General features: G+C 36.5%; 1 protein-coding gene across 7 annotated transcripts in view; it reads left to right on the forward strand.

Annotated features, from left to right (window-relative positions):
• The window catches only part of LOC105258422, a 209,292-nt gene that overhangs the window by 89,461 nt on the left and 107,558 nt on the right, over nucleotides 1-12,273 (forward strand). For all 7 annotated transcript variants that reach the window (XR_003123258.1, XM_011269654.3, XM_011269655.3 and 4 more), the window contains exon 4: nucleotides 583-808. Coding sequence is in view for 6 of the 7 variants with exons in the window: in XM_011269654.3 (XP_011267956.1) it covers nucleotides 583-808 (226 nt within the window). In the remaining variant the exon portion in view is untranslated. The remainder of the gene's footprint in view (nucleotides 1-582; nucleotides 809-12,273) is intronic.

Below are 12,273 nucleotides of genomic sequence, written 5' to 3' on the forward strand. Positions count from 1 at the left end.
CAGTCTCTTCCGCTTGCAAATAAGATTCGTGCTGGAATGTATGCGTGTCGATACGGCTCTCTATTGCCCGCTATTGAATTAATTGCGAAATGTAATTAAATACAGCATTAAATAAAGCATTCTTATTCACATAAAGAGTTAGTATCGAACATATATATTGCGATAGAATAATATATTTATACCAATATTTTATGTATAATGAAATGTGCAATTTAAAAAATTAAATATTATATAACTATACAATAATTATTACACATATTATCCTCAATTTAATATTGTAATATTATATATTTAATAATACAATATTAAATTAGAAATAATATGTAAGATGTTAGAGAATAAGATTGATAATTAAAGCTCAAGTTAAAAATTTGGAAGGAACCAAATAAATGATACAAATTTAACTTTAAATAATAATGTTTGATATCACATTTAAATTATAATTATTATTGTATAATGAATTTTTAGATATAAAAATAAGAAAAATTAGTATTATTTTAAAAGATCAATGATCATCTAGGACGAAACACCATCTGCTGCTATTGAAGCGTTCTTCAATCGAGCTTTTACCCTCTGTTGCAGACAAATCCACCCCTTGTACGGGGAAAAGGCTGGGCTTTTGGGTTACTGCGATACGGTCGGTAACACGGAGAATTTTCCACCAGCCCCCAATATCGTCGTCGAGGGTGGCAGAATCGAGTTTGTACGCCCCTCGCAAGATGGCACGACGACACCCCGGAGAAACACCATGTCCAGAGCTTCGCAAACTTTCAACGAGCAGCCGGAGGAGAAGTCGGATCCCGCCAAGGTAAGGGCAACGATGATTAAAAATACATATTTTTTATTATCCTTCTGATAACGATATTTTGACAGAAAGAGCATAGAGTCAATTGCGATAAAATCCAAGGAACAATTTACAATAATAATAATTATATATATTATTTAAATGTGTTTCTACAGATTTAAATTATTAGTGCATTTCATTTAACTTTGATATACTTGTATAATTTTCGTGTTAATTATTTGCGAACTTTATAAGACTCTCCTTTGTCAAGTGAATATCAAAGGGTTCTTATGACCTCCTCGAATGCGCGAGATGAAAACTTTTCGGACCCTAATCACGAGCGTCGAGTCGAGCGTCGTAACGAGATTTGTCAGCGATGATTCCCGCGTCCTGACAAATCAAATCTGTCCAGTCTGCGACTCTCGAAATTCCTTCCTCGCATCCAATCTCGCGTTGTTCGATCTCGTGTCATTCAAACGCTCCGCTTACCGTTCGCGGAGACTCGCGGCTAACCCTTTATGCCCTTCATGTTGTATTCATTCGACGTAATTGATTTTCTCGATAGGGAAAGGGGCGACCGTAGGATTTCCATAGTAAATTGGATCGCGCCTTCTCTCACCCTCCCTCCCTTCCTCTCCTTCTCTCTCTCTCTCTCTCTCTCTCTCTCTCTCTCTCTCTCTCTCTCTCTCTCTCTCTCTCTTGTTAGAGTGAAAAGAAGAGAGCATTATTCGTCGCACGCGCGAATACGGCGATTACTCCGAAATTAACGCTGTTTCGCGTGTTGCGTAACGTTAACAACGACGGCGACGACGGTAAATCTAACGAATTAATGAAATTTATTCGACCCTCTTCTTGCGCACGAAGGGCGATTTTATAAGGTACGTCAGATATTAAACCCCTTTGGCGATGTCGCTACGTGCAATTGCATTTGCGTGCGTTTAATCGAGCTTCTTTTCAATCAAAAACGTTTACGCGAACTGCGACGGTTTATTCACGGGAATTGAATTCGAATTGAAATGCTGCGATAGAATTTTTATCGAATAAATTTCGATCGATCGTGCAGAAAAAAATAACCGATACTCTTTTTAATTTCTTCATTAAACATTTTCATTATAAAATAATAACGAGGAGTAATTTATACGCTGAATTTTAAACGGTTCACGAATCAGCGAAACAAATTTTATTTGCGAACGCACTAAACAAATTCACGCAAAGTTAACTTACGCCGTATTTTATCGCATATAAAGCCTCGTGCTCTCCGGTTCAATCGCTGCAAAATGCAATTTTGCGTTCGAAATGAATGCATCCCTAAAAAGTCATTACACGTAACAATTTTATTCGCAGTTCAATTTGCTCGACTTTTATAACTTTACAACAAAGTTTTGATCGAATGAAAATATTGTTTTGCAAACTTATCAGACATGATCAGATTCCGGTTGAATTTGATTTAAATTAAATGTTAACAATATGTTTTTCAATATGTATTTTGCATTAAAATTTAAAACTGAATAATTGCTAGAAAATTTTATGCCTTTTTTTCGCCAAGAAAGTGTCTCCTCGCGATAACATTGGATAAGTCTTTGGAAAATTGCTTCGATTAATGATCTTCTCGGATAACCCAAGTTAGGTCAGTCACATATATAACAGCTTGTTGTAACAGCTTTTATCTTGGGATATTACATCCTTTTTTTAAGATAAGAACACTGATCTATATATTTAAAATCCAGGTATACTTTACCGTAGAATAGCCACAGTTTTTACCACGTAATTATGTTTCTACACTGATCTCATTAATTAAAAAACCAAATTTTAATTTAATCTAATTTTACTCTTAATTTAATATAATCTCAATTTTGATTTTTATTTCTTAATATCTTAATTAATATTAATTTATATCTTAATTAGATTAATTAAGAATGGCCAACCACCGTATCAGGTATAATCCAATTCAGGTTTAATTCAATTTGAGTAATTAATAAGTAATTAATATATCTTTATTTCATGAAATTTTGCACATATTTCTAAAGATATTTGTTTAGAAATTTCTCTGTCCTTTTTTCGCGATAGATTTCTACTAGATGTTTCTCGTGATCAGATGCGGAATAATCAACGTTCGATTAATGTCCCGAGATAGCCTCGCTCTCATTTTGCTCACTCTACATTAATTATCGCTTTAAACGTCCGCAGAATTCGTTTCGTTAATTTTATATCGCGCGACTTATTAACGAGGCGCCTCGTAATGTTTTCCGACAGATGCACAAAGGCAGGCGCATTATTCATTCGGATAGCCATGGAAGGTTTCCGAACCGTGCCGATGGCCTTGAAGGAGAACTCGCCTCGTAAGAGGTAGAAGCGATCAGTTATATTACGTCCGCTCCGTTTTTGATGATGAACGCAACCAGAGAGCTTTAGTTCGCTAACTTTTGCCAACCGACCCTCGGTTACATCGATCTCGCCACATAAATTCTTTTGACTCTGGGGAATCGGTTTTGCTTAATTGACCGGTAAGTGGTGGTTCTCCCGAAATTTGTTTTTGTTGTCGAGCTCGCAGAGGCAATTTGAAGCATAATAAAATTTGTAATATAATTAAAATTGTCGTTTTAATCAGCGAACACTAATTCGTTTGTCTCATCATATCTATTAAGATGCTCAATTTCTAATTATGCAACTTGTTTCATCCTAAATCGATACCGCGACCCTTTTTGGCGATGGAGAAAGATTAATTGGATTAAAGGTGACGTCCATCCTCGAAATATGCCGATTTAATTATTCAAATTTATGCGGACGCGGTTTCAAATTGAATTTCGAATACGGATTTGCGAGGCGTCTCGTTACTTTTGCCATATTTTCGTCGCGAGCAAAAATGTTAGCTTTCAATTTGCATCATAATAACGTTCGAAACAGGTTCGGATAATGAGCGCGAGGCATCATCCGGTAAAGGGATAGAAGTGGAAAAGTCGCGACTTTGCTTGGGCGAGCGCGGCTCGGCACCGGGAGGTTCGCATAGTCAAGTTAATATGCTAATTGCCACATTCAAAGAGCGGAACTAATTGAATTAAACGATGCAAAAAGTTTTCGAAATTAGCATGAATTAGCGAGGCCGCGCTAGTCTCTTATTGTGGTGGACAGCCATTCAGAACGCGTCTCTGTCGTTCTCGGAAGTTATTTCGCGGTTTCAAAATAATTGTCTTCATTCACCTTTGCTGTATATAAAAATAGCGCCGTGTATTCTTACGCCTTAAATCCGCAAATATCGAGGCTTTTTATTCGAAAAAAATTCGAGTTTCAAATTGAAATCATTTTTGGAGAATTAATTTAATAAAGATAAATTAATAAGCTGTGCTTATATTTATTTTGACAGACGAATAGTTCTTTTAGAGCCTTTTAAATGTCATTCGCTCATCTTTTCTTCGCGTATTCTTTCTCTCGTAAATACACTCGAGAATATACTCGAGAATTTTTCGCGTCTCGAGGAGAGATTCAGCGACGTGTCACTGATGTCGCTAAATATGATGCGCGTGACAAGCGCTGTGTCGGATAAGACGGATAAAAACGTATATCCAGCCATCTCCCTCATGTATTATTTCGGTGCACAATACAAGTAGCAGTGCGCGGGATCGGGAAAAAAGCCGCTAGAGACGCGTTCGTATTCGGTTCTCTCAGCGAGGATGACGGCAGGATTGGCAGGTCGGATCGACTCGACGCGGCGTCCCGTGAAACGAGAGGGACACCACGGGACGCGAAGCGTCGTCTCGTGTCGTGTCGTGTCGATACACGCGTTCTCTCCCTCGAATACGCGATTTTCCGTCGTGACGGACAGTCCTATATTGTATCCGCGGACGCGTGCTTTGAACGACAGCGGCGATAGTACACGTAGTGTATGTAGGCGTCACCGACGAGTCGGCTCGTTTCGAGCCGACGAGCTCGTCGAATAAAGGCCGGAATTTCGGCTGACGAGCACCGGCCGTAACTACTGGGCAGGGACGCAACTAGCGCGCAAATTATGCGAGTCACATGGGAATCTTTTCTTCAATTCAAACATCGAGGAAAAGGTTACGAGAAAGAGAAGAGAGAGCACAGTAAAAAATTTTGTGTTAAACATATTTCACATATCCCAATTTAGTCACTCTAATTTTTTTAATGTTAGTTTAACAGAAGGCAAGTACGTAAATAAATAACACAAGTAATATGTTTAAAAATTAACACAAAAGTGTAACACTTATCCGGAAATAAAGTTTGTTAAATTAACATATTTATAATGTTAAATTTAATTAAAAGAAAACGTTATTCTCACATTTTTATGATAAATAACAGAAAAGATATGTCGATTTAACATATGGAAACTGTTATAGAGAGAAAAATAACACAACTTATCTGTTTATTTTAACATATAACATATTTCATCAAAAATTCGTGCATTTACATATTAATTGTGTTGTTTTAACTCTTAGAAACGGTGAATATTAATTGAACGCAGAAATGTCAAAACAACGCAATGATAATATGTTACATTAACATAAGAGTATGTTGAAAATTTAACACAAAAGTTTTTACACGAGAAAATTTTACCAGAAATACAAAATGTTTTTTACCGTGAAAAATTTCTAAAATTTTATTTTTACGTTTTTTTTTTAATCACAATTATCGAGTAGATATATCTCGCACATATGAAATTTGTACAGACAACTGGATGCTTATAAAGTCACTCTTAATAAATAAAAGATGAGAAGCTTATAGTGGAGTTTGGCGATGAAAATTTGTCGCTTTCAACACATTCGAGTGGCATAAAATAACAGATAGTAATTCAATATTAACGAAGATATACCTCGCATCGATGGGCTTTGTACGAAAGGTGATTTAGTGAAAATTGCAGCTGCAATATTCGTCGCTGCAACTGCAGCACGCGCGTTGGCGCGAATGCACGCGTGGCATCGTCGGCTTTATCGCGCTGCGGGCGATTGCTATTGTTTCGTTCGTCGCGTCGTGCGATTATCGCCGCAAAAATATGACGCCCGCCGTCGTTTTGTCGCTATATGGCCGCGCTTGACATGCCGAGGGGATGGATTAGTCCTTCGGCACACTCGGGGTTTCATAACGCGTCGAGTTAACACCGGGGGAACCGCGTTTTCACTGTTAATATTGCGCTAAAAATTTTAGACAAGTGTGAAACGTTTCGTGTATTCGTATGAAATAAACAGTCGAACCGATTTTTTTAAATTAATGTAACATTTATATGGATCATACACAGAGAAAAATATCATTCTACTGCCAAGAAAAGCAATTACTCAGTTTATTTTTATTTTTTTAAGTAATAGTTTTCTTCAACAAAGAATATATTCTTGATAATAGTCTTAAAATATACTCATCGCAAGTGTTAGAACATCTCATTACCGTGTACTCAAAAGAAGAATTTATTTTTTCTTCAAGAATATTGTAAAGTTGTATCAAAGAAAAATCAAACTTAGTAAGCAAACCAAATTTTTGTTTTAATTTAATATTCTTGATTAAAATAATGCACTTACTAAAATTCAGAATATATTTAATTAAATTTAATGCTTGTGGTGAACTTATGATATACTTAAAATAAATAATATTTACTTGAATACAGTATACATTTTTCTCTGTGTACATTATATCTGAATAAAGAGGATCTGAATTAGATTCGAATAAATAATGGTATTTATTGAATTAAAATTAACGTGATACCGAATCTCTGATTGTCTCACGATTCGTTATCGTCAGACATTTCCGGACACATCTCGCGGCGATTGCACATCGTTTTCACGGGTCATAAACATTGCGCAATCACATGGCGCATTATTCATAATACTGGTCTCATACGTGACGTCTTCAAAAAACGGAAGCACGCTCGGCCGTGCAATGCATCATTAATATCTCTCGGCAGAAATCGCAGTCTTACGCAATTACAGTGCACGAATGCAATTAGAAATCCCTGCAAATCATGCGATTTGCTATGTACGCGTGCTGCAAGGATTTATGCATAATTAATATTTTAAGCGAGCATTTAAATGGCGCCCTGTAGCGCCGCGTAATTGCACATACATTGTGCCACACATATGCTTGTCATGTGAAACTCTTGAAATACTTTGTGCAAAAAGAAGTATGAGTCGAGAGTTAATAACTTATAAAAATAAAAGGAGATTTGAGAATGAGGGAGATGAGTTTCATTGAAACTGATGACTTGAAATTGATAACTATCAGCCTTGGCAACACTAATAGTGCCATATGTCATTTTTATGATAAGGCGACTGCTGACCGAACGTGTTGGTAAATAAAAAATTCCTCTACACGCTGTAAAATCACATTATTAGATTAGATAAAATCTTAAATCCCTTTTACTAAGCACTCAAGATATATCACTGTCGCTACGTTATGATGGATGATACCGCACTGTGAGGTAATGTGTAATCTATGTGCTTTTAATTAATTATCCAAGATATCATCCCTTCACCTAAAGATATCTCGAAACAATTTCCATTTGCATCTTGATAAATTTAGAAGTGACCTCGTAATAAAAAACTGTTATTTAAAGTGCGCGCTTAGTATCTTCTCCAACATTAATAATTTTAACAATTTATTTAAAAGAAAAATTTTGTAATTTTTTTACCACAATTATGACCGGATTTCTCGGTAAATTTCTAATTATTTTCAAACGTCAAAGATTATTGACATCTCATCCTCGAAAGACGGAGACTCCGATTTCCATATCAATAGAGAAGACGCGTTTTCCTGAAAGTTTCCAGACATCTCACACACGTGAATCGGTATTGCTTCTGCCGTCATCGCGTTTCACACGGGGGAGAACGAATTAATTATTATAGAAATTACCGAATGGATGGGATAGAGGTTTCGCGACGAGAGGTAAATCTTATCGGCTCGCTTTCCAATTAGCACGCGCGCAAAAATTTTCGATTAATCAAAGTAAGGTATACGCGCTCCCTCGCTAAGGCCATTGCTCCCGTTAATTAGTGCATGACGCACGTGGATAATTACCGAGTGTTTATTCGCGGCTAATTATAAACCCCTAATTAGTTAGCTTCACGACGTGCTCTCGTTGACGGTCTGTAATCGCGCGGCAATTCTCCGGTGTTAACATCGGTTCGGAATCGATAACATCAAAGCACCTCGCCTTTCTCGGATTTGACGATAAATTTGATTCGAACGACTGCATACGATGTAGAAATTCGTTCAAGGATGCTTGAGCTGGAGCGAGTTTTCAAGAACGCTAGCAATATGAAGATAAAGTCTACTGTACGAATAAAAATTTGCGATATCGAATTTCATGTATCTGTACTTGAAAGTTTAAATCATTTTTATTAATGAATCAGGTTTAAGAAACGAACATAGCGTAATAAGTAATTTCTGCTCGATTTTCGAATGGACATAGATATAATTAAAGTTTAATCGGCAGTATCAATTTCAAGCTTAAGTAGGCACAGACATTATTTTTAACGAAATGTTCAAGAAATACAAATAAGAAATTTTCCTACAATATTCCATCATAAGACTATAACGTATCATTTCGTAAAAACTCAATAATTAATTTTTTTTTGGCTTGATTCTTAATAATTTTATAGTTTCTGAAAATGACTTACATCTTATATGAACAGCTTTACACATACATTATTCCGTTTCATCTTCGCCCAAATGCAGCTGCGTCAGCTTGATAGACGTAGATTCCAGTCGATCTGGTACGAGCCGAGAAGCGTCATTCGCCTCTTGAAGGACGACATACGCTGAAATATCAGCTTTAAAACGGACATTTACGCGACACTCGCGTACGTGTGACGCGAACTCGAACTCGCTGTCATCCTCGTCATCGTCGCTATTCCATCGTAATGCATAGTTATGCCTACATTTATAATCCCTTAACCATCTGCCGGATCCGCGACTCGAGTAAACGCGACGAGAATGTCAAAGTGTTCCGCGTCGATGAATCCGAAAGCTTCTCTCCGCGAGAGGATAATTTGTGTGTCGCTCGCATCGTTACTTTCGCGTGTAATATTCATTAAACGCGACTGCGCCAGCATCAACATACTTATAGCTAATTAGCGATGCAGTTAGCGATATCGTATCAGCAGCGCAGCCTCAACTACCGGATAGAGAAAAGAGTTAACGATGCCCGACGTCAAGCTACTTCAATCAAGCAACCGGCCCTTACGATGTGAACTATAATTAACCTAAGCGGTAGAGGACTTTACGAATGAACGACTTTGTCGATCTGGAAAGATTATTATCAGGAATATTAGCCGGTGCTATCAGAATTAGCATTTTTCTCTACACTTTTTGTTCATATATAATAATAGTTACTTTCCCAAAGAATATTTTCCAAATGATTAATTATTCGTAAAGAGAATACACATTATAAAGTGAGAGATTAAATAAATTTTATTGCAAAATTAATTTGCTTCCTGTACGAATAATTATATCATTGTTACTATTTTGTTGAGGTAAAATGTGGAAATTCGATTTAAATTGAGACTAGTCGACCTTCGCGAATGAATCATGTCTCATGTCAGACGATCGCGCAATTTTTTTCGTTTGCGTTTTAATTATGATGATGTAACGCGATGCGAGTCGGGGAAGGTGTTGCTTGAATTTCCATTGCAATCAGAAATCACTGCGCGAAGAGTAACGAGTAGAACCGTACGAGATAATCAGACCGTTTATGAAAGCGTGGAAAACATATTATTCCGAGGAACGAATTTAATTACCCATTGTATAACGGGGAAACTAAAAATAACGTTACGCGTACGGTTCACATAAATTTTTCACAAAATCTATTCTACGATACTTTTTCATATATATTTCATACCATTATTACATCGCAAATATTTTAATTAAATGCAACATATTTACTCAGTAATTTATAACTTTTTAATCAAATCTATTTTCACAATCAGAACAAAGGACAGAAAGAAAGAGAGAGAGAGATATTATTCATTCTATTCGATTATTTCTATTTTAGCATTAATGACACCACAGTGTGCGCACAATGTTATTAACAGATTTAGTAAACAGAGCGCGTCACACGCGCAGACGTCGCTGATACCGGGGATTTTGCAATTAAATCGCGGACGCAAACGTAATCGGCGTCGGACGGCCGTGGGATCGATTAAAAACAACAGCGCGGAGAATTATCTCCAATTATTTCGGCCCGGTCAAAATAACAGCGTTACGGCCGCGTCGCGTCGAATTTTATAGGTGGAATTGCATTGCGACAGCGGTGCAACTGCACATTCACCACTGCACATTCGAGCGTCTCCGGTTTCAGTGCATTTCCCGTTTAGGATTTACCGTATGACTTAATACGCTAATTAATAATAGGTGTTTTTACTCACGCACTCGATACGGAATAACAAATGTCGATATTATACGTCGGAAATATCGGTGGTTTATCATACATACAATACCGGTAATCGGTATTCTTAATTAAGAATACGGAACACCGCTCCAACGGTGACTCGATAATAATTCATGCATACATAATTGATATAAAAATACATACGGGATATATATCTAAATATTTCTTTTCTAATCTCTCTTCCGGAGGTTGTATTCCCAATTGTTAAATAACCGGTAATAAAAGGGCCTAATGTATAAAAGTCAGGATGTAGCGATTATTGATGAAACTTGTAGTCTCGGGGGTGCATGAACATCCGACTGACGAAACGCCATTTATCATACTTAGTGCAACGGCTTGCGATTCGGGCTAATATCCCGTGAAAAGCAGTCGCTCGAATGAAAGTTTGGAAATTAATCGCGGTTGAAAGGACGAACCTTACATATGGAAGTCGGCTTAATAGATTAGATGGAAATGATGCAATTATTTTGTTATTATTATACAACCCTAACATATAGATAATATCCGTTGTAAAAAAATAATTTTTTCTATTTATTTCACATTAAGGATGCATTTTATAAAATAGTGGGAAACTGGACATTACGTTATTCCCAAGAATTGTATTATTATTTAATACTTTAATATTAAATAATAATACAATACTAAATAATACTAATAATACTAAATAATAATAATAATACTTTTTATCATAATAAATTGCGACATAAATCAATATACACATACATAATAATACGTTGTATTATTTAATACTTTAGTATTGAATAATACAACGCCGTATATTGATTTATATCGCAATTTATTACTATGATAAAAAGTCTTAAATTAGTATCAATCTTTGAGGAAAATAAAATATTTTATATATCCTTTATCCTATTAGATATATTATATCTAAGCATATATATATTTCTCTTTGTCTCTGTTTTTCTAATTTTATATAAAGTTACTTAAGATACATTTCACGTTTTAAGCAGGATATTAACAGTTTCGCTCCAGTGCACCAATACATTTTACGACATAAGTGGCAGCATACGTGCGAATGGCGGCTGTTAATTAACCAGCATCTCGTTTCCTGGAAACCGGTATCATGTAGATAGGTGATTGCGAATGAAGAGCGGAGGGTACCATCGCGGGATCGATACGGTCCTGAGGGGGGAACCAAGACGTATGTAGCCGATTGTGAGAGAGCAACTGCCTCGGGTCGTACAGGTGGTCGGCTAATAATAGCTCATACATATATACACACGTGTATCAGCGAGCTAGTACGGTATCTGACTAGCTGATGTGTCTCTACAGAGCGAGCAAGATTTCGCTCGGCAAATGTTAATGCGCGTAGTTAACGCGAACAGCCCGTAGAAATTTCTATTATCTATTAATGGCGTCATTAATCAATCAGTCCGGAAAGTGCTATCGTGCCTATTAGAGGAGCCGCTGAGCGGAATAGGGATATAATTCACGAACGGAGTAAAAGCGTGAATTTTTTCACGCTTATCGTCTCTCAGCAGGCGGAAATTTTAGATGTAAGTGCTCGACGATATTTATTATTGTGCCGCTTCGACAATTAACCAGATAACTTGTATTTATTAAATCTTATTGAATCTCCCGTTAGTTATTCTAATTTAATTTCATATGTCTTTATAAATATTTTTTCCTTTTTCATGATTCTTTAATCAGTATCTTTAGTTTTATATTATTCTCTTTTAGTTTTATATTATTCTCTTTAGTTTTATATTTTTTTACATAGGAAAGAAAGGAAGGTTTTGAATTTATTAAGAAATTTTTCAAATCGAGAAGCGATATAAAAAAAATACACAAAGATAAGCGTTTTCGTGGCAAATTTTTGACCGCCCTTTTTTGCAATTACCGAAATGGAATGCGTTTCGAGTACTTTGGCGCCCACTCAAATATAACGATCGGTATATAGTTTGGCAGTAACAGACGTAATTACTCGACCCTTTGAGGTTTCGAACCCCTTGCCGAAGAGGCCGATATTAGTAGGATCGTAAAGCCCGAATGGAAGCCCCGCGCGTAGTGCCCTCGCGCTCTCTTCGACCCTTGTGTGTTACTCGTATAAACGAGACTGCGTTTTCGACAGTTTTTCAAAAAT

The sequence above is a fragment of the Camponotus floridanus genome, unplaced genomic scaffold (assembly GCF_003227725.1).
Source record: "Camponotus floridanus strain SB8 unplaced genomic scaffold, Cflo_v7.5 scaffold43, whole genome shotgun sequence".
NCBI classification, from domain to species: Eukaryota; Metazoa; Arthropoda; class Insecta; order Hymenoptera; family Formicidae; genus Camponotus; species Camponotus floridanus.